The 23,290-nt window shown below is 38.0% G+C and overlaps 1 protein-coding gene and 1 long non-coding RNA gene across 3 annotated transcripts; one reads left to right on the plus strand and one right to left on the minus strand.

Moving 5' to 3' along the window:
- The first annotated feature begins 11 nt into the window (after nt 1–11).
- LOC136283342 (uncharacterized) lies at nt 12–17,269 on the plus strand. Of its 2 annotated transcripts, XR_010718691.1 has the most exons (4): nt 12–123; nt 1,173–1,283; nt 1,647–1,711; nt 16,320–17,269. It is a non-coding gene; the product is annotated as an uncharacterized lncRNA (long non-coding RNA). The 2 variants fall into 2 exon arrangements; XR_010718690.1 differs by lacking the exon at nt 16,320–17,269 and having other exon boundaries at nt 13–123; nt 1,647–4,677.
- Nucleotides 10,676–23,250, minus strand: LOC131792906 (uncharacterized). Its single transcript, XM_066171974.1, has 7 exons — nt 23,142–23,250; nt 20,274–20,369; nt 19,511–19,699; nt 14,945–15,051; nt 14,274–14,373; nt 13,380–13,461; nt 10,676–12,868 (listed from the first exon to the last, which is right to left on the minus strand). Exons 4-7 carry the CDS (start codon nt 15,043–15,045, stop codon nt 12,552–12,554), a joined length of 600 nt encoding a protein of 199 aa, XP_066028071.1. The 5' UTR covers nt 15,046–15,051; nt 19,511–19,699; nt 20,274–20,369; nt 23,142–23,250; the 3' UTR covers nt 10,676–12,551.
- Nucleotides 23,251–23,290: the final 40 nt, after the last annotated feature.

Raw genomic sequence — 23,290 nt, forward strand, 5'->3', positions numbered from 1 at the left:
TGGTTCTTGTTGACATTCACTTTAGCGAAAGCTACGTTCTCGTGCTTTTCCACTAATACGGCTTTCTTCGTTATTCTGTGACTCTGTCATGTTTCAGTCATAATTGCCTTCTACGGATGAATGGTAAGTCTGTTTACTATTTTTAAACAGCATGTTACTCTAGAGGAATTATTACTTGTCTGCAAAAGTTGACCTCTCATAGCAGTTGTGTATCAAATTTGTAAGTTGTGAGCTCGTTCTTCATCTCTGAATCAAGCCTTCTCTGTACGGCAAATTGTTATCAATCCTAAACCGATCTCAAAGCAATGAAAGTTCGCGCGAAGGTCTGTTAAAGACGAGGAACGGCGAGGTATAGAGAGAGATACGTGTAGCGTTACTCATTTTGGAAAGGATCAGGCCTCGAAGGCTTGAAGCTATCCGAAGCTCTTTGCAGCTTATTTTAGCTTGCTTCTTGTTTTGTAATACTTCGTATTCTGTTTTCAGGGCTAAAAATAGTAAAGATCTTTAACTCCCAAGATTTGATTATTAATTCTTCCGCTAGCTGCTAGAATTTGGTGTTTGATCAAGAAAATATCTTGCTGGATAATGTATGGAGATATTGGGAGAAGTTACATGTAGATCAATACTAAAAGTTACAGGGCAAAGTGGGATGATTATGTTTGCTGTCAGTCTTTGTAAGTGGCACCACAGGCAACCCAAGCTCCAGCTGTGAGGTGATTATCTTGCAATATAGGAGTCATGGTGAAATTATGAGTTTGCATGGGAATATTTATGACAGCTCCTAGGAAGTAAAAATACAACATATTCTCAATAAAAATACCTCACCGTACATCTATAGTACATTGCTTGTTGTCTGACCACTTATTATGTTGAAAAGAAGCCATTTTAGTGTGTTATCCATTTGTTAGTTTCCTTGAAATGGATAACTCGCTAAAATGGCCTCATTGATACAAATTAAGCAGTCAAAAACAAGCAATGCACTGTGAAAGTAAGTTGAGAATTTTGACTGTATATTTTCAAATGTTATTCCTAGGAGCAGTCGTAAATTTTCCCATACAAACTTTGATATTTTCATCATGACTCTTATTTTGCAAGATGATCATCTCACAGCTGGAACCTGGGATGCCTGTGGTGACACAAGCACATGTTTGATTATCTAACAATCCTTGCAGAAAGAGGCATAGACTTAGATATGATGGCAGAGTCCTCAAGACCACAAGTGTCTTGCCAAGTTAGTGACTGCAAGATACATATCAGGTGGTGAATGGTTACTTGGAAATCAGGTATAAAATGTAAGAACACCGGGTAACCTAAAATACTAGGGTATGAAAAATGTGTGCTTGTTGTTTTCTGTGATGAAAGAAATTGTGACTTGAAAGATTACATCTGTGAGAAATTTTTGCATTTGTGAGATTTTGTTACAGTTTGAAACATAGGCCTCCCAATCAAGGAGTTTGAGATAGTGTCTATGTTATTTATATTGTTGAAGGGTTCACAGTCTATAGTATTTAGTATGACTAATGACAAAGCTGTCACATTGCTCTACGACATGCATTACCAATGACCTTTTCTTGTCAGTGAGCAAGCTTGTTAAAGTGGTTTGCTCCATGTTAGTTTTAAGGCTTGTTTTCAATATTTCATTGCAGAGAAACAGCATTTATTTTACATGTTGCAGTGACAACCAAAAGCAGGATGGAGCTTAAGCCTTCAGGTTTGAAAGACAACAAACTTGCATAGTTACTTACAAGTTTCTCTGTTCTGTGTACATTGCTAAAACTCGTCAGTTCTTGCCACTGAGACTGGGGCAGCTATGTGTGTATCTTCCCATCTTAGCACTTATAAATACAGTAAATAGCACTTTCCATGAGGGTTGAAACTGTCTCTTTCCCTTCTCTTATGCCTGTTTTGAACTTGGCTGTTCACCCTTCCATTTGTTTGATTCACCTCACTTCTTTGACTTTTTACTGAATCAGTCTAAATTTAATGCAGAATGTTTGTTTTTTGTCGCCATCTTAAATCTACCATGTGCTTTTTTACTAGTGCCAGATTTCTATTTTTTACACATCATCCAATTTGGTGGCCAGTGTGGAGATCAGAGAACAAAATTCAAACAAAGTCTGCTTTGATTTTAAACTAATCAATGCTTTCAACTCTTTTTTGTTACTTTATCTTGCAGTCTTAATTGTTTTAATTGCTTTTTATTGGAATTATCACTAACAAGACTGCTGAGACTGCTGTAGTTTCACTTGTGTTCTGGGCTCCCAAACTTCCATTTTCACTTGCCTATAAAGCAAAATTTATTTGGCATGGTAATTAGACTTTAGTTTTTTTTCCTGCCCTAATCAATAACTGAAGGTACTAAAATCACTCTATTACTTCAATGAGGTAGTTATTTACATGTAATATGTGGTATGGTCTTAAATGTATAATCATCCTCTATATGTATGTCAACAATACTACCAGGAAGCTTGTTCTTCTGATTGACTGCCCAGGGTAAAAGCTGTTTCCATGCTGGTTGCAATTTTAATGTGTTCATAAAAATGTCTTAAGATTGAGCACAGTGACTCCACTTTAGTTGTGTCCTCAGTTGGCAATCCATTTCAGAAAAATTCTTCCAAATTTACCAAAAAAGGAAAGAAAGAAGAAAGAAAGAAGATGAGACGAAATACTACTTAATTCTTTATCTGAACACCTGTGCTCCTTTGTCTTGTCCTCTTTTCCTGCTATTGAATGGTCTTATTTTCCTCCACATGTCGTGGTAATGTTAACTCTACCAATAGCTTTGGCTTGTTCCCAGTTGTGAATATGAAGAGCTAATTTAAACGACTTCTTGTAAAATTTTCTTGGTTGGCATTGTCTGTGAGATTATAGTGTGTGACCTTCTTTGTCATCTTTTAAAGGGTGAGGCCATGAGCAGGTAATTCATGCACTCCCGTTTGACTCCAGCTTAAACTAATAAATGATGTTAACTAGCTACATGAATGCAATCACTGGTTTGATGCATGGAATGTATGGTGGTGTGAATCAAGCATAAAATGGTCAAAAACCTGGGCGATTGTTGATGTGTAATGCAAAGTCGACTGACCAACTTTGTTTATTTAATGTGCATCAGGTCTAAGATGACTAGAGCCCATGGCTTCTTCTATGAATAGGTGAGGCTGGTCCATTTGATGGCTTAAAAAACGGTTTTCCCCTGTTCACAATGCTTTTCATTGGCTTAATGTGAGAGGCAGAATGTTTAAAGACTTAACATTGAACTTGTGTTGTATTTCTCTGGTTTTACTGATTGTCAGAAGTAATCTCCTTGGATTAGTTGAAGTTTGTTTCTGATCTATGGAGGATTATTTTGCAGGCAATAAGCAGGAATAGCTTCTATTAGAAATTCATAGAGTTTGTTTACTCTACATTTAAATATACTAGATGAATAAGGAAATGATGATAACTTTAAAATGATTTTAATTAATGTGTAATTGCAGTTAAGGTTAAAACTGTACTTAAGGGTGCCCTCTGGTTGAAATCCATCAATAGAGTAGGTCATAACTAAAACAGTCACAGGATCATAACCATTCATATTAAACTGCTGAAAATTGGCAGGTGGCAAGTATACTATACAGCCAACAAGTAAAGTTGAGCAGATTTGTTTATTCTTAGTTAATAAGTAACAAATGCAAAGGCTATCATTTTTAAACCTTTCTTCTGCCCCCTCAATTTTAAAGCACAAAATAAGTCCAACTGAACTGGTTTCAAATATCATGGATCTACTTAAAAAGCTCTTCAACCCTATCGAGCGAAATCGGGTTTCAATCATAAATGTTGCTATGGCAACCAATTCATTCCAAGACAAGATTAACTCCTCAAAACTCTGACACTTTTCAGTCAAACTGAATTTTTCTCGATAGGTTTGTAGTATGTCATGTCTCAATATTTGTGGCAAATTTGGTGATGTTTGCACAAATACATCCTGAAGAATTTGAGGGGGTACCCAGATTTCCATGAAAAATCCATATTTGCAGGAAATGTAATTTAAAGGGAAAAATGTATGGAAATTTGAGTTCTAGTTGGCTTTTAACATAAAAACACAGTATTTTGGCAGAAAAAATTGGAACCAAATATGCCCAAAGATATTTCCTGATCTATATAGTCTTTTTCTTCTTTTTGGGTTCATTGCAAGGTTCTATTTCCCCGAAAGCCCCAGCTGCATAGCCACACCCTCGCCACGGATCCTCAGATCCTCATCGCGCTGTTTAGCTTGTCTCCCGGGAACTCTGTATTTATTGTGTGCTGATGTTGTACTCTCTTCTCTGCCTGTTTAACTCTCTCTGAATCCCTTCAGTTTTCATAGACTGCACAGCTTGATCCCTGTCTTCAGTGGTTGTAATTTATCTTTTTACATTGTTGCAAATTGCCTTGCCATAATACTTTTTTCAGTTTCTCGATTGCAGCATTTGTCAGTCTTCCATTTCTTCCATGCATTGGTTTTCCATCATTCAATTTCACGAAGGATTTTTGAAATTCATACAGAGCTTTCCCGAGCCGCTTTTGATGGTGTCCAATGCTGTCTTATTTCATGACCCTGTCTCAGCCTGCAGTTCCGGCAAGGTGATCCTCTTCCCACTTCTTAAAAGCTATGGACCTTTGCATTACAAAATTTAGTACAATATCTACAATAAACCATAAATTATTGACATAATAACAATGATAATATTAATATTGATAATAATAATAATAATAATATTATTATTATTATTATTATCATTAGTATTTATGCAGGATAACCCCGTCAGTGTAATAAGCAGTGGTATCAAAGGAGTTCCTGCTATAAGAGTACACAAGTAAAAATACAAGAGGTCTAAAAGGTAAAGATTCACTAAGAAGATATAGAAAAAGAATTATACATCTACATATAAAACTTATCATCTAATGAAGAAAAATGTGTTTAGTCACCCTTGAGAGTTCAATGAAGGATTACTTTGGTTTAATTATGGCGAGGAGGACCGTTCAATTCCATCGCACCAGTAACATGAAAAGATCTCCTGGCAACTTCTTGACTTTTGGAATGCGAATGTCATTACAGCGTCTAGTCGAAACTGTGTGTACAAAGGCACTGAAATAAAAATAATTATCTAGGTATGGTGGTACTGTTTTCCTGGATAAGGTTCAGATTATAATTGGCTTTAGCAAGGGAACATTTTGTTGTTCGTGGCGTTTCTCCATTTCCTGTAGGCACTCCAGTCCATCTCTTTATTTGTTCGTCTTGCCTTCTCTAGAGAACAATCTCTTTGTTGAATCAATGTATTAATTTCTTGTGCTAACCATGGGTAGTTAACACCCCTGACTTTTTTTTTTGGATCGAAGGGGCGTGCCGATCGCACTGCACTTTGAAATTGACCTTAAAGAAATACAAGACATTGTTTACGTTGGAGGCGTACTCGACAGGGTCCCAGTTGATTTGGCTCAAGCTTTCACAAAAATCCTTCGGCGAGTAATTTCTATAGTCTCTGCATTCAATTATTTTGGGTGCGTATTTCAAAGCGTTTATTTTTCTAACGCAAAAAACAAGATCATGATCGCTTATACTGAGGGGTATTATTGCCTGCTTGACGGGTTGTTTGTCACGATCAAGTCAGTAAGTGTAGCACTGAGTTTTGTTACCCTTGCAAGACAGTCAATCCGTCGCAAGAAATTCCGAAGGCGAAAAATGCCTTTTAATGCCTTCAAATCTATTCCTTACGTTGGTACTTAAAGATCGTAATTAAAATCACTAGTCACCAACGTTTCGTTATCGTTTCCTGACGCTCCTTCCAAGTCCAGTTAAAAATTTCCAAAAACTGAGAGTTTTCCGGCGGGCGATAACAGGTTCCCGCGAGAATCCCTTCCGACTCGGAAATATTTACTCCAACCAAAGGTTCTCTAGTTCCGTATCTTCTAGATCGCATCTTCGCACAGCAGGTATTTTCTCAGAGATATAAATCGCATTGCCACCACTTTTACGACCAGAGGATCGATCGCGTCTAGGCAAATAAAAGCCGAGGATGGCAATGTCATCGTTTGGCAGTCCTTCGTTTAGCCAAGTTTCGTGGAGGGTCAGGATTCCGATGTCTCCAAATCGCCACAAGAATAACGTCAATTTATCAGTTTTCATGGTTTAGCCGTTACTATTATTTCATCTTAGGGCGAATGAAGGATTTAGTGAACCGCCGCCATGTTAAATTACCTAAAGGCTGGCATTCTTCTCTGTCGCAGTGTTAAATTACTTTAAAAAGAGCATATATATATATATATGTAGAGGAAGAGAGCCAGAGGAAAGGGCACTCTTGTATCTTTTTTCAGGTACCTAACACAAAAAGTGTAACACAAAAGGGCATTTCTGTAACGCGACAGGCACTTTTGTAATTGTGCAGGGCACTTTGGTAACTTTTAGGGCACTTTGGTAACTTTTAGGGTACTTTGGTAACTTTTAGGGCACTTTTGTAAGTATGGAAGTTTATAAATATTATTTAATTCCTGAACTACTTAAACCCTTAAAAAATTTGTTAAAGCAACCACTTCAGTTGCTTTTAAGAAAATGGGAACTGGATGACCTCCGAGCTGATCAAGTTAGGGGATCAGAAGGGTAGTACTTCAAACGTTCTTCATGGACAGGAAACGTTCTTTCACTAAAAAACAATGATCGTTTTGTTAAGGGTTAAGGGTTCTGATAACAAATAATAATTATTCGTGGTGTGGAAAGAGAACGAGAACACAAGGCCAAGTGAAAGCACCACTGTATGTTTGCATATTATTTGCTTTTGTCTGCCCAGCTTGTAATAACCAGCCTTAACCTTCAGATAGGTCAGCATACAAATTCTCCTTACTACTTTCCAGTCATTTCTTTTACAGTTAATTGGAATAAGTTGCTTATTAACATATGAGAATTTAAGCTACCTGGAGTGAGCATTTCATTAATTTTCGTAGCCTGAATATTAATCATAGATTAACTAGGTACATGCAAGAAATTGGATGCTGACCGGTCCTGTTGCTTTGAGAGTCAACAGAGACCTTTAGCACCGCGTTTTTTCGCACGATAAGACAAACAGCGAATCGCAGTCTGAGGTTAGACGGTTGCCGTTTGAAGTTTACGATAATTTCAACTTTAGCAACGCGTCTCTCATCTTTTTTTTATGCAACTCAAGGAATGAAGAAACAGTGAGCAACACAAAACTTTTAAACAGCACAAGTGGTTCATTTGATACTACAAACTTCATCACGGATATGTTTCATTACTACAGAACTTCACAAAATTGGCTTCTATTTGAACAGAAGCCATAAGAGATATATATGTTATTTGCCGGCTGGGAGGTCCGTATGGTGAAAAACTGTGACCGAGGTCTTGAAAATACTGCCTGAGGCCGTAGGCCGAGGGCAGCATTTTCAAGACCGAGGTCACAGTTTTTCACCATACGGACCGACCCTTAGCCGGTAAATAACATATTTATTGTTTTTAAACTTAACGAAATTCTTTCCAAAAGAACCCGAATGATTTATGGACGTAAATACGGCAAGATCACATAAACTGAACAATTTTTGAGTGGGTAAATGGTAGTTAAAATAGGGGTGATGCAAATTTAAGAGAGATGCCTCAGCGAAACATTTTCATTTCCGTAACGATAAAGGTGATTTAAAAGGCTTCCAAACAAACTTTGAAACATTATTTTTACAAGTATCTGTCACAATCTGACACCTGTCAATTAGAGAGCACGCAAGAAAAAAAAAGCGTAGGAACATTTGAAAACCAACAGAACTAGTTTGGCAAGGACTGTCACGACAATGTTTTATTCAAAATCAGTTAATGATCTAACGGAAAGTATTATTCACTCTCATCGACCATTCATTCATGTACGAAGATTTACCTCTGTTCATTAAGTAAACGGCGAGGAAAGTAATTGTGAGTAAATTCAATTTTTTTATTTTGAAGTTGTGAGAGTTTGCTCGTTTGTTTGCTGTAATGGCGTGTTTAACTCTGATCTTTCCTTCACAAAAACTAAATTCGAATGGCACACTCCAACGAGACACAAGGGAATGTAATGCGGCCTTTTCTCAAAAAATTCCTTCAATTTCTGTTGTGCAATTTAAGGTACAAATGTCCAAATTGAACGGAATTGGAAAGACTCACCAGGAGCGTATATTTGTTGTAGAACTTAAATTAAAACTTCGCTCGCTCTTTCACTGTGAACAAATCGCTCGAGAAAATTCAGATATTAAATGAATGAAAGTTCCATCGTTCAGTTTAACTGTAACCAAATACCTCACGTTTCAACTTTCTGGGTACTTTTTGTGAACGATTAAAATTAATTGCAGACGGTTTTTAGGCCGCTTGTCAACCAACGTAATGACACTATTGTTTATACAAATTCATTCTGAAACCAATATTTTTCTGTCAACCAAAGTGATTTGATAGAGAGAAAAGAGAGGATTCATAAGTTATTTATCGGCTTGAGGTAGTGACCGACGTGTTTGCTTAAAAATACTGCCCAGCCGGAAAACGAGGTATATTTATGAAAAATGACAACGAAAGTTGGGATGTACTCGGCGACTCACGAAAGCGTTACCGTGGCCCGTGGGCAGAGATAGGAAAATACTGACCGGGTAAAGAACCAATCAGATTGCAAGATTCGTTACCGTGCCCTCCAAAAAAACAATAAATACCAGTATGTGCACAATAATCTTACATTAACATCCCAGCGTGTGAGGTTCGTAAGGACAAGCTCATGTTACATTAACATGATGATACGTTAATTATTTTAATTTTCCGGGTTAGAGCGATGTTTCTCCATACCCAAAAATTAAACCAATTGACTCTGACATCTGCATGCATGGTCTATACAAATTTCCTACCTTTTTGCTGGGATATTAGCATCAAATACTTGTGCATATCTTGCTATGGTTTCTAAACATAGAAGCCAATTTTGTAAAGATCTGTCGTTCAAAGAAAGCCCCATGATCAACACAATTTATGGTATTAAGTGAAAGACATACTAGATCAATAAATCGACTGAAGCTGTTTAGACCTTTTTGCTGCTCACTGGACAAGCATAAATTTAAAATGGTGTAAACAGTATTCTTCCTACTTGTTCCTCTTTTGTCGCTGCTCGTATTTAATACGATTTACAATTTGATTTTAGCTACGTTTTGCTCAAGATTTGCTTTCCATAAATGTCATTGGAGTCTTTTAGTGGTTTCGGGTTTCGAAATTGGAGTATTTGGTTTAATCATATCCTCATATAGACGCAGTAATGTTTGAACTTGCTCTGCGCTGAACAAGGCTTTTGTGGTACTACTTGGAGATGTTGGAGGCACAATGTCACTAGATGAAGGCATGTCCTCTCTGAATAAGCGATTTACTCGATCACATAGCTCCTCCTTCTGAGTTGGTAAAGTTGCGGGATTAGCGACAGAATTCCTCAACTTTAATTTAATTTAACATAATTTATATAGCGCTAACTCCACTAATTGACCAAAGCTCTTAAACTCTCAAGCTCAACTCTCGTATCTATGACTTGGAGGATTTCACATTCCATGATCCTCTCTCTCACACATTCCATAGTGACTTCATTTTTCTGTATTTCTCCTCTAAAGAGGTTACGAATTTCTTAAACTTGGACCATGGACCAGCGTAACCGAGGTGAAGAACTGTTGTCACTTTCCTGGAAATCTTCATCGATCTGTTCTTTACCAATTTGCTCCAAGGCTTCTCCAGCTTACCTGGGATGTTCCTTAGACGCTTTACTACAGACTGTTGAGCACTTTTTCCGCATCATTGTGTGGAGTGTCTGCGATGCATTACCGATGCCTGTGCCTTTTCTGATAAACGGTAGTACTTGACTGCAGTATCTTCTTTATGGGCCATCAAGTCAGCAAGATTGCTGGCTTCTTTTTCGTGATTCCTGTGCACTGCAGTTACAGCACCTTTCCTGAGAAGAGAGCCGTGAATAGGCCCATCAATCCCATGCTTTTTCCCATTCTGATTTTATGGCTTTGTTAATTTGACTGGACTGCATTTTTGTTCCATTAAAAGATGGCAATACGGGCTGGTTTTCGTCCACTCCGATGCCTGTCACCTGCTTCTCACCTCTTGAATGAAGACATTCATCCAGTTGTGTAACTGCGTGAGCATGACCATGAATGTGAAATGCTTTATGTTCCCTGACATTTGGCAACAACCCTGTCATCTTTTTTTGAGGCTCTTCCGAACTCTTTCACTGTCATGTTTGCTAAGACACCTGCGCGGTTGGCACTATCAATTGATATTTGAACTAGGAGGAAATCACGCAAAAGGGTATACTGGCCTTCCTCCTCCTGCCTTTCCCATTTCCTTTATAGGCTTGATCTTTTGTAAGAAGATGACCATCGTCTCTCTTTCCTCCACCTGGGTCACCAACTCGCTATTAACTGGAATTTCGTCTGGCTTCTCAGACAAAAAGAAGCTGTAGGAATGTCCTAGGCTCCTAAAGTAAGACTTGATGGTTTCGGGCAAATACTTCTTTTCAGCATAACTTACAAATTTCATCTTGATGAGAACAAAATCCAGCAGATTTTCTAAATTTTTCTTAGTGTCAATAACAGAAAGGACTCTGTTGATCGTTTTGATTGCCAAATTGCATTTCCAATCTGCCTTTTTTTTTCTTTATTAAGTGAAGCAGAACTTGCCTTGCCTTAAAAGTCAATTGGTTAAATCAAAAACTTCACAAAACCTTTTTATAGTATCAGGGTTATAAAGAACTGTTTAACTGAAAAAGACGTCAACGCATTTTCAGAATTTGCCTTGTGAAAGGAAAAGCGTGCATTTCATTTAATAAATGTTGCTTCAAATCATCATAAAAAAAAATAACGGATGGTGATTCTGTACTCAAGTTTGCTTGTTTCATTGCCAAGTGATTGCTCTACCTACATTATAACTTTGAGCGAAATTGATAAAAGTTAAGTTGCGAATTTCGTTGTCCAAACTTTCGAAACGCAAGAAGGGCCTTTTTCGAATTCTAAGACCTTTCATCGACTGGAAAAGTCAAGCACAAACACTTACACATACACGGCACCTTTTAAATTGGCCGATACCACAATATAGGGCACTTTCGTGCCCTATCAAGCACAAGAAACGAGCTGTTTCACTAAGGATTAATTGGTATTGGGGAATCGCTCGCATGCAGACAGTTTGGCGGCTGAGTTTGTAAGCTTGTTACTCTTACAGCAGTGGAGTTTACTCCTAAATACACCCAGAGGTTGGAAAGTGGTCAACAGTTAGCAGATTATTTTTGGGGTTTATTGTCCTTAAGGGGGGTTTTGAGAGCATGCAGTTCTTAAAAAGTAATCAGTAGTGCCGAGTAGATTATAGAAGTGCTACATGGAGCCTAACGTGTGCGACTTATTTTAAAGAACGTACCTCTTGCAGCCGAGGAGAAAACGTGTACGGATACCCTTTTGTTAGAAATGTTACTGAGCGCTATGTCGATTTTCGGTGTTCTGTACTATTACTTTATTAATTGCCATTCTTCTCCTACAGCAAGAGCAAAACACTTTCCCATCTTGAATTAACCTTGTTTATCACGTTCCCAGCAATCTCGTGAGAGGGAAAAATATTTGATGGACGATGAGCTACACAAATATCGTAAAAGATTATCAGTAAGACTTTTCTTATGCACTTCTCAGTCAGCAAGATACAAATTAATTACAATTCAGACGTTATTTACAATACAAAAATTACCTATAATACAAGAACCACAAGCAAATCCAACTTGACGAGCAATACTAAAGTTATTTTCAATGGTAACACTTTTTAATAGTAAAAATCTATAATCTAACTACTATAATAACAACACTAATATTGTGTTCGATGTTCTTAAGAAGATTGAGCATACATTCATAATCAGCGTCAGAATTAGTTGACACATATAGCGATGAACAGTTATTTTTACTTTTAGAATAACAATACTATTGGTCAAACGCATTAAATGTTGTCTGTTTGCAGCTAAAAGATCACGGACGCAACATACTACACTGTTTTGGGCGTTGACAAGTAGTAACTGATTATCAGTAAGACTTTTCTTAGGCACTACTCAGTCAGACAGAAACAAAGACCAAGATTTTTAACGACCTGATATGAAGATCGTGGTCTCAAAATTCTCGAATTGGGATACGGCTAACTGAATGAAACGCTTGCAATTTACACTGTTAGTGTAATCTTAGTTTTAGTCGATCGTTGAGGGATTATTTGTACAAACCGGCGTGAGAATAGGGGCTTTTTTACAGTCGTTGGTCTTTAGAAACGAACTCAATTATACAAATATACAATTACGTTTCCATTGGACCAAAGTCATATCATAATAACTGTGGCAAAATTGTTTAGAATCATTTCAACAGAAAAGTATCAATCAATAAAATCACCATATGTTCGAATCCTACGCTAAAATCGAAGATTTAAACATATACCATCACATCCTCCTTTCGAAACAATCGGTTGAAAAATAATTTAATTAATTGCTGCAAAAAAAGGTTTAGCAACGCACTGGTGTACACCCTCAGTGCTGACCCTTTGCAGAGGATTTGTTCTTGCTGTCAGAAGGATCCTCTTTTGTCGCTAATATATCATTGTTCGTAGATGAACTAGTTGAGGTCCTTCCTGAATATGAGGCTCTCCTCAAGGCTAATTCGTTGGGTTCACTTGTACTGGAAAAGCTATTTAAAGTCCCTTGTTCAGGCAGAATGCGTTGATTTTCCTCTTCTACCTGAGGGTTCGGTCTATTCATTCTCCTCAGCTTTCTAACGATCCGATAGATCACTATGACAATACTCAAGCCTCCAATACTACCTGCTGCGATGCGCCAACTTTCGTTATCTGCGCAAGTAGAAACGAAAAATTGTTTAAAAAAATTGGATTAAAATCATTCTCATTGCGTCGACAAGATATGACGTTAGTTGGACTGAAAATTTATCCATTTAACTCTGAAGATAAAGAGATTTGTTTCGTGTCATTGCCTGATCTCGTTCTAAGTAGCTTTGGAGTAATTAAAAATATATATATAAGCACACAATGTTAGCAACGTACATGCTTGATATATGCCAGAAAATGCACTGTTAAGCTCACGGTTCCTAATAAACCAAGTTGGATTCTTCCTCCAGAACAGGTTGAACCTCTCTGTGACAAACCTCGCTGAGCTGATAACCGATGCTGCTTTATAGAACATAGTTAATGATCAGCTTCATGCGCAGTTGTTTCAGCCGTTATGTTCCTTTGGTTTTCGGAGATTTAAGTGAGTCAAAGCTTTTTCGTCACATGGCATGCTGAAGAAGAGGTTACAACTATTCTTGTCATGAGAACTCTGTAACGCTTTAAACTTTGAACTTACCTAGACCTGGCTCCTCAGTGGGCGTGATGGGTTTAAAAAGACACACATTGGGACACCCACATTTGTGTGTCAGGCTGAAAACCTAAAACAGCAGTAGAAATTGTAATGATTTTCTAGCAGATAGAGATTTTCGAAATGGTTGAAAGAGAGTCTCAAGTATGAATAGTCGTTACAAAGACATGATTTGTGTTTTAAAAAAAGTCCCTTATGCAATAAGTCATATATTGTCATCAACTTACGTAAATTCACGGGTCATCCAAAAGCCATATATTGATCTATTATCAATCACTTCAAACAACATTAAATGAAATGTCATATTTTGACCTTCGAATTGTGCTAAAGTAGAAAGATTTTCCTCACAGGTGAGCTGAAACCAAAGAAATTACAGAAATGGACTCTAAAAAGATACTAGTTGGCTGTGACTAATAACTGATATACGACTGTTGGGAGCGAGGCAGATGTTAGACATTTTTCTTTCCCGTATGGAAGTTTTATCACAATTCAGCCGATTTTTTTTTTCAGGCTTCTTTCAGGCTTTTAGCTCACTTGTAAGGATCATTTCTTTACTTGTTTATAACCCGCAAGTCAAAATGTGATCAGATTCCTTTACGGGAATAAAGAGCCCTCTTAATTTAGCCTCGCTTTTAAAACAGAATAACATGGCTTCGTGGCTTAGTTGGTAGAAGTGCCCAACTAGTATTTAAGAGGATATCAGGCATGCTTCTTTCCTGTGGTTTGTTTAGCAGCAAGTCACCTTCGAGGATCATGTCTTCAGTTAGTTGACCATTACAAGGGATAAAGGTAATAATCTATAACAGTATTACAGCTTAGATGAAGAAAACATTTCTCGGGAGTATACTATACTTCAACAAAAAATGATTGATAATTACTTACAAATCGCGAGGGATTGCTAACCGACCGAACTTCAAAGTCTGGACGTTCCTTTGCTTTATTGCACTTTAGCAGCACACTTGACGTCTTAATTTGGCTATCACTAAAATAAACGGTTTCAAAAATATGAACATTTCTAAGACTGAAAATAGTTCACAAAGCTTAAATAGTGTGGCTAACTAAGAATTAGGAGTACGAGGAGTATGGAGTGTATCTTAATCGAGTGTCGTAAAAGTAAACTCACAACAGCAAATGAGAGCAAAGGATATGCGCCATAAGGAATCATTGGGAAATCAAAGTAAAGACACGTAAACTGCCTGAAGCGCGGCAAAACGTAAATGAACAAGTGACAATTGCGTATATTTTTATGCTGATTGCACGCTTGAGAAAGTTGCGCGAGTTGTGTCATATAGAATCACATAGTAAAGAGAAGCAAGCTAAAGCGATTCCGAATTGACTTTCGACACCATATTTAAAGTTGCTATCAAGTGACTAACATTAATTCTCGTGAGCCACTGAGTTGCATTCCGGAAGTTTCCGAGTACATAAAGATTTCAGTCCATTACTTAGAGATTGCGGTTCTTCCTTTTCGACTTTTCAACAAATGCTGAGGCCACAAAAAAACTGAATAGCATACATTTATAGCAGGCGAAACACGAGTAAATATTACATACCCTTTGTATTCTAGCATTGGTAATTTGGTTTCTTCGTCAAAAAGACATTGTTCTGTTTTCTGATGTCCTATATTGTAGCCTATTTGTGCGGCCACCCACATGCAAATCTAAAAAGAGAATCATTCAATCAACATTTAATACCGGGCAGCCTCAAATTGTTTTGAACATTTTCTATGCCCGAAAATGAGAACACTAATGTTCTTTAATTCCTGGAAATTTATAAGGGCCAAGTGAGATCTTCGTGAGAATACAACCAGGAGTTTTTCACGTTTTGCCCTCAAGCTGGCTGTCTCGAAAAACCCACCCTACATGGAACACAGTAAGCGTCTCCCAGACTTCTTTTATCTGTCACATCGCAGGCCAACACTTTTCAGAGTAATTATTTCATTCAGCCAACAACCAACATACAGGATAATTCACATCTCACCCATTTCAGTGAAACTTTGTCAGTCTAAAGGGTCTACCGCAAAACTCAAAAAGACAAACTGGTTTTGTTTTAGATTTTTCCGGGGGTAGATAGACCACCCCCCGGTTTTTCTTGGTTTTCACCGAGGAAATCGCTTCATAAAAAGGTAAAATGTATGAAGCTCTCACTGCGATGGTATTTAACCAATTATCCTGAGGGTTTGCACACATATTATTACATCCTTAGTAAATGTTCGACACACCCATCAGTCATGATCAATGGCTTGTCAATCAACAAAGGCAAATAAACGACTATGCGATTTATCCAAATATTTGACAACTTTGAGGTAAAAAACCTCCCCTTTCCAGAACGCTTCAACTATAATTTTAATTCCCCTTTATGATCCATCATTTCATCAATAAAAAACATCTAAAAAATCTTTGGGCACTTCCGTATTCTTGTCCAAGATGCCTTTTAAAATCTGCGACTGTGACAAGCTTCTCTCAACTACACCTGTCACGCAATTCTGGCTCTGGGTGGTCACTTGACCGTGGATGACGGGCAGCTTTGCCACCTCGTTTTAAAGGAAATATCAGTAGCCACATGAAATTCATTAACTGCGCCATGTTTCCAGAAAATAAGACTGGAAAATGTTTTTACCACTTTCCACCATCAGGAAATTCCTCGCAGAAATACTATCTACAAATCAATGCACCTAAGACACAGACAATGACTGTAGGCCAGTATCATATCGCTGTAATTTCAGTTTAGATAACCATGAAGATGACGCCAATGATACACTTAAAATTCTTGGTGTTACATTAGATTGTAAGCTCAATTTTGTCGCTCATGTGTCCGAACAAGTAAAAAAGGCGTGTACCAAAGCCTCTGCGTTATGGAGGATTCGCAGGTTTATTACTTTAGACGTAATGTGCCGCCTTTTTAAAGCACATATTTTGCCTCATTTAGAATATTGTTGTCCGCTATTACTTGGAGTTGGAAGAGATCAAGTTGAAGACTAGAAGACACCGATAATTATATTCTTAGATCTATTTTAGGGTATGGAAAGCATACACCATACAATCATTTATTAAATATGGCTGGTATAAGAACGCTAGAAGAAAGAGGAAAATTCCAGGCCCTAGTTTTGGTATGTAAATGTATTCATAAAGAAGCCCCAAGGTATATAGAAGAATTTTTTAAGATTAATATCTTCAATTATAATTTAAGAGAGTCGGGGACACTTTTAACGTCACCCAATTTCAATCTAGTATGGCGCCATAAATCATTCTAATTTTTGGCAGCAAAACTTTGGAATTCGTCACCTATGTATGTTAGAAACGCCAAGGATATTTCTACTTTTAAATGTCTTTAAAGAAACAAGTTTTTAGATAGATTTAAGAATGGTAACTTTAAATTATTTCTTTTCTTTATAACGTTTTTTAAAAAGTTTTCATCGTTCCTAGATGTAGCGTGGGTAAATAAAGTATTGTATTGTAGTGTAGTGTAGTGGCGTGACTGCGTGACCTTTCTGGAGAAGTAGAAATTGTTTATCTTCGTTATTCAATAAAACGCTTCTGGAAACTTCTGAAACAATCTGTTATTTCATTTGCCTGTTTTTTGACTGCAAATATCGTCTGCATTTGCTATTGTTTTCACCAAATGTCAGGGCCTTTCCCGCGCGTGCGAGCCAGTTGGTACACGCGCACAACACTATTTCGAGTTTCATTGCCTACACACCTAAACCCGACAATTTTTCTTTCGGGTTTAGATGTGTAGGTCTGACTCAAAAGAGAAGTGGGGAGAAACACTTGAAAACGTCTTGTTTTTCTCCCTGCACGTCTCTTGTGCTCTGGCGGCTTCCTGCTTGCCTTACAACTGAATAAATAAATAAGGGTTGCAAAGTGGACTGATATGCATTTCCCCAAGTAATGATACAATAATTTAAGAATGGCTCTACTGAGGTAAAAAGCAGGCTTAGCAACGTTTTTGTGTTTAGGAAATAACGAAGCTTAGAGATAATACCTATACTTCTTTTGATTTTTTTTAGCAATATAGTCAATGTGGCTCTTCCAACTAATATTTGACTATATATAAACTGCAAGGTATCTAAGTTAATGATTGATTATTTATATATAGCATAACCTTTTTGGGAATTTGTTTTTGTACTGGATGAAAAATAACAAAAATTCGACTTTTCATTATTTACTGAAAGCAAATAGCCCAAAATGTACTTTTCCAAGTTCACTGTCAATTTCACTTTCAAGAATGATGAGGTCCTTATACTCAAAAATAAATTCGCTTCATTTGCAAAAAGGTGAAACCTAATAGTTTTGAGAAATTGTGAAAGTCATTTTAAATAACTAAGAAAAAGGAGTGGCCCCTTAACGAAATTAAGTGGTAAACTGTGGCAAAACATGGCGTTTTAACCGTTTTTTATTATACTCCTATTCTGTGGCACCTGCGTTAAGCGGTAAACCTGTATTTGGCGATTACCCCGTTATTCCCCGTGGGTGACCGCCTAATAGAGATTTGACTCTTTACTTAGGTTAAGTTCCTAAAGGTATACAGGGGCGGATGTAGGATTTTCAAAAGGGGGGGGGGGGGGTGGGGTGGGTTGGGGGCACCACAAGCGCCGTCGGTGCGACCGTTCTGAGAATGTCTGGGGTTATGCTCTCCCAGAAAATGTTGAAAATTTGAGTCTCTAAAATGGTCATTTCCAGCATTTTAAGATCAATTTATTGCTCATAAGTCTCCTTCAAATAGCCTAATTCACAAAGAAATAGGTTTAGTATATTGTCAAAAGGGAGGGGTGGAGCACATTGGTCCATAGGGATTGGCCACGAGTCAGTCAACTGTTAAAGAAACGACTAACAGAAAAAAAACGATTATATCTCGTCTCGTGTTTACAACGACCGAACTTATAGTAATACATATCATTGGTGAATGATGTCACAAGTTGCGTCGCAAGAGCGTCTTTGACAACTAACTCAAGAAATAGCTTTATATCAGTAATGTCGCGTTAGAGTAAGGTAGAACAGTTACATTGCTGCATGAGCACTGTGAGAGACTGTCAAGCACATTGTGCTACTCGCTGTCTTGCCAATAACTTACAGATTTTAGAACTTAGAAGAAAACTATTATAGAGAGACAAGGACTAAGAGCTAACAAAGATTATGTCGAGATGCAATGAACAACACCGCAGTGAGTCACTGATTGATTATCTGTCAATTTCTGCGGCTGTTTTTTCACGTGTAAGCCCGCAGACATACACTGAAAATGCATAGTTCGTAATTAGCGGCCTCCAATTCACCGCATCCACGGCCAAGCGGCCTATTTGTCGTTTACATCAAAGATTAATGGTGAGAATATTTTATACCATAACTATCTGCAATCTTTATCTTGGTTTTTCGACTCTTTCAAATCATTCTTCCAAGGGAAGTTTTGTTTAAATTCTAAGTTCTACGTTACTCGTGGTTTTAATGAAGAGAAATAGTTGTTCAGTTTATTATTATTATTTCATCTATTAAGAAAATTGCTGTGTTCTTAAAAGAGTTTTCGTTGGAAAAAAAAGATCAAGCATTAAACCAAACGAACAACAAACGAACGAGCACATATTCTAGCCACTCAAAAGCAATTTCAAACGCGAAAGAAGAGCATCGAAATAAGTCGAGAATGAAGGGGTAAGTTTCTACTTAAACTTTAGTGCTGCGTATCAACTGAGTTGATAAGGTGAATTGGCTACCGTGGAGAGATTCTAAAGCTGACTTTTCGAGCGTTTACTAGCAAATGCTCGCAACGTTAGCTTTAGAAACTCTTTATCGACTTAGTTAATAAAACCAAATTATCTCGAAATAACTCGTTGAGTTTACCCGTGTCGTGAATGTGTAAATATTGCTGTTTATATTTCAAATATAATCTGTTTACGTTTCTTGTAGTAGTATTGATCTTTTCCGTGACCCATGCACCTCATCGGTGGCCAGCTCTATCTAACACAACGCTGTGGTATTTATATTCAACAACTTGTTGACATGGGCTGAAAATGTTGCCAGAGCAAATAAGCGGCACCAAGGTTCTTATCACACTTTTCTTTCAGTGAGCATTAGGTTAATTCAATTCCCAGATATCATGGTAAAATACTTCTCTGGTATTTAACTCACCTTGCATTTCCATCTGTATTCCGCAACGAAGTCAAATTGTACTTGTTGCCAGCTGGATCCACGTGAAGACAATCACGTGATTGAGTTTTGTTGCCAATTGCCTCTTGGTGTGTGACTGAACCATAAAGGATGGTCGCGCCAATAAACCACCTCAACCAGCTTATGGCCATGTTTCTATCGGGCAGACTCCTAGAAAAGACATGAATTACTTAGGCCATTTTAAGTTAATCTTAAAATTTTAAGTTTTTGTATCGCGAGAGTCATCCTAAAACTGTAATTTTGTAAATGCATGAATATTAAGTCTATCTCAAATCCCTTTATACAACACTGAAAATAAACTGTTAGCCATTCTAACCATTAAGAAAAGCAATCAGGATGAAAAACTGAATTTTCTTTCGATAAATGAACTTTTAATCGTTCGTCTCACGATGTAAGAGTCAGGCTAATCAATCGTGCCAATTAGCTGCCCTAATGAGAGGAGACTTAAAGAATATTTCTGAGCCTTGTGGGAAGATCAATTAAATTTTATCGAGATACTCAAAATCCTCCGACAACCCCCGGCGAAAAATAATGACCCGTCCCTGAAGAGAATTCAATTCATAATTTTCTTTTAGCATAGTTAGACAATTCCATATTTTGGCTTAATGCACCAAATTGTTTAACTTTAGAAAACATTGAACGTGTGCAAGAACGTAAAGCCCGTCAAATTTTAAATTAGCAGGCGAAAGCTTGTACACCCAAGGAAAAGTTTAACAAATGTTACCTGCTTTTCTTGCAAACCAGCCGGAAACAAAATGTACGTGATTTTGGAAGGAGAAAAAACCTTTCAGGTTGTACCACAGGCGTCCCAAGCTCACGTCTTGAGAAAAGGTAAAATATAAATTAATGAAAGACTCATAAGACTTACAAGACTTATAAGTCTTATAGCTGTTATATGAGTCTTATGAGACTCCTTCCTATATCAGGCCGAATAGTAGTGATAGCAAAGCAAGCCCAAAGCAAGCTTAAAACGGCAAAGAATGTCAGAAACTACAACGGACACACAAGCATGAGTGAATAAATTCAAATGATCTGTTACGTGTAAAATGTTCATATCACGGAATATTTAGCGTTGTAAATCGCCAATATTTCTTTCCCCAGTACTATTCCGAGGGCCTCCAATAGCTAGGTTTTTCGAGATCCGGGATTGGGTTTATTTAAAGGCCGGGATTCGGGAATTTAAAGTAAGTAGGGAGCGAGATGCGAACGTTAAACGAACCGTGAACCGGGATGTCCGTTGACAAGAATTTATGAAGAAATTGATCTTCTCAGTCATGAAAAGCACCAAGCATACAGGCTCAGCAGGCATAGGGTAAAATATGGACTGGACCATTTTTTTGGACCATTTTTTGGACCATTTTTTGGACCATTTTTTGGACTATTTTTTGGACTATTTTTTGGACCATTTTTTGGACCATTTTATAGGGGGGAAGCACACCATTAGTATTCAGGGAGGGGTGGGATGCAGTCTACTAGTGCTGAGGGAGGGGTGGAAGGCAGAGTGTTATTACTCAGGGAGGGGTGAGAGAAGGACTATTGGTAGGCAGGGAGGGGTGAGAGGTGGATGTAATAGTAAACACTACTTGATAATGCAGCTTTTACTCGATCGTACAATTTATCTCCATCGGTTTTTCGACTGACTTTTTTAATGTTCTTCATTTTTGTCGTCCTGCGAAAGCGAAACTGATACGTGAACATTGGACTTTGATTTCTATTGAAAATATCGCGTTTAAGATCCTCTACTGTTGAGTTATGCCTGTGCCTTTTGAGTCGACATGTGTATCATCAGTTGCTTCACGTTTCCCTTTGTGTATACAGTATGTAATTACTAAATTTATCTATCTTCCTTTAGTCATTCATCTTAGCAGACGAGATCACGAAATTTCCGGTCCTTAGCCCTTAACTTAGCAACATATAGAATTCACGAGCGCTTTTGCGATTTCAACGTTTTATACTTTTACTATCTGAACTATTTCGAAGAGGAATCCATATTCTCGAATCGAGCAAAAGCACTGCTGTACTTGTAGTATGGGAAAGCGCAAATATCGATTTCATCTGTTTCGCAAACAAAGGAGTTAATTACCAACACCGGAAATAGCAATTTTGTGAGGCGGACAAATTTTCAAACGCACCGCCGACAAAATTCGTCCCTGTTAGGTCGACTTGTGCCAGTGCAAAGTGATACCGACGGGCTAGCATGAATCATCTTTCAGTTGCCTCACGTTTCCGTTTAGTATGTGACAAAAAAAGCCAAGGATAGCGCGATGTCTTTATAATGGTTTCACAACACGGGGTGCAGTTGATCCAGCTGTCAATGAAACTCTCCTGACATATCCAAGCTCCAGATAATAAAATTTTCCGGGCAGAATCGGTCACATTTTCTTGATTTCTACGTTTTGCCGACGGAAAATATCGGTAAGCAACAGTAGCCACTGTACTTCCACTTAACAGGTTACGTAGGTTTTTACACAAGAAGTGATTGGCAGCGGCCCGGGCAAATTGGAAAACAAACGTACGGGAGTCGCGAGGAATGCTTAGTTGCTATTTCCGGTGTGGGTGATTAACTCCTTTGTTTGCGAAACAGATAAAATCGATAATTGCGCTTTCCCATCTTTTCCATATTACATGTAAAGCAGTGCTTTTGCACGATACGAGAATATGGATTCCTCTTCGAAATCGTTTGCTGATTATTTTATGTCCCAGTGTTTACTTGGCAGTTTCGCTTTCGCATGACGATGAAGAACATTCAAAAAGTCAGTCGAAAAACCGATGGAGATAACTTGTACGATCGAGTAAAAGCTCCATTAACAAGTAGTGTTCACTATTACATCCACCTCCCACCTCTCCCTGCCTAGCAATAGTCCTTCTCTCACCCCTCCCTGAGTAATAACACTCTGCCTTCCACCCCTCCCTCAGCACTAGTAGACTGCATCCCACCCCTCCCTGAGTACTAATGGTGTGCTTCCCTCCTATAAAATGGTCCAAAAAAAAACGGTCCAAAAAAAAAACGGTCCAAAAAAAAAACGGTCCAAAAAAAAAACGGTCCAAAAAATAGTCCAAAAAATGGTCCAAAAAATGGTCCAAAAAATGGTCCAGTCCATATTTTACCCTATGCCGGCTCAGCATTCAAGAGGCCGTCGGGTTCCTCAGCGACACTCTTAAATAGTTACTGAATGATAAGCAGACTGCACTCGTTTCAATTATAGATTTTTAGGCATTTCAACGATTATAGTTACAGCATTAGATAACACAGAGATACGATGGAACAGAAATGAAAGCGGAAGCACAGCTAAGTTTGATAGCAGGAGATCCGCTAGCTCTGCGTTACTTTTCGCGGAGGCCGAAGCGTTCTGGCTTTATAATATTAGAAGAGTTGTTTGTTGTCAAATGCGACTCCTTGGCATCATTGGTCCAATGAAGGAGGACTTCTTGATTGTGCTGCATTTTGAACTTTGGTTCACCGTACCGCTATAGCGTTCGTTAAGATCGCCTGATAGTTCTACGGTACTAAACTTGCCTCAGAATGTTAGGCCTGATTCATTACTCCGATGTCAAAATATGAAAGAAAATCTTATAAGTTCAGGCCCCTTACCTTTCAGAAATACCAAGAAACAAATCCTTAAAGTTACTTTCTTGACTGGTAAGACAGAAGAACGTCCGTCGTTATGGATTGACAAGAAACTGAATACCGGAAGTGCTACTGTCCACTAGTTAGGACGCATTGCATTCTGGTTCTTGTTG

This window comes from Pocillopora verrucosa, chromosome 9 (genome assembly GCF_036669915.1).
Source record: "Pocillopora verrucosa isolate sample1 chromosome 9, ASM3666991v2, whole genome shotgun sequence".
Taxonomy (NCBI): Eukaryota; Metazoa; Cnidaria; class Anthozoa; order Scleractinia; family Pocilloporidae; genus Pocillopora; species Pocillopora verrucosa.

What these genes read in the sequence shown, in the direction of transcription:
- LOC131792906 (XM_066171974.1), bottom strand. Translation starts at nt 15,045, where the DNA reads ATGTGGGTGGCCGCACAAATAGGCTACAATATAGGACATCAGAAAACA. An exon ending in TTAGCAATCCCTCGCGATTT is followed by an intron (nt 13,462 to 14,273) that starts GTAAGTAATTAT and finishes CTGCTGTTTTAG; the next exon opens with GTTTTCAGCCTGACACACAA. An exon ending in CACTGAGGAGCCAGGTCTAG is followed by an intron (nt 12,869 to 13,379) that starts GTAAGTTCAAAG and finishes CTACTTGCGCAG; the next exon opens with ATAACGAAAGTTGGCGCATC.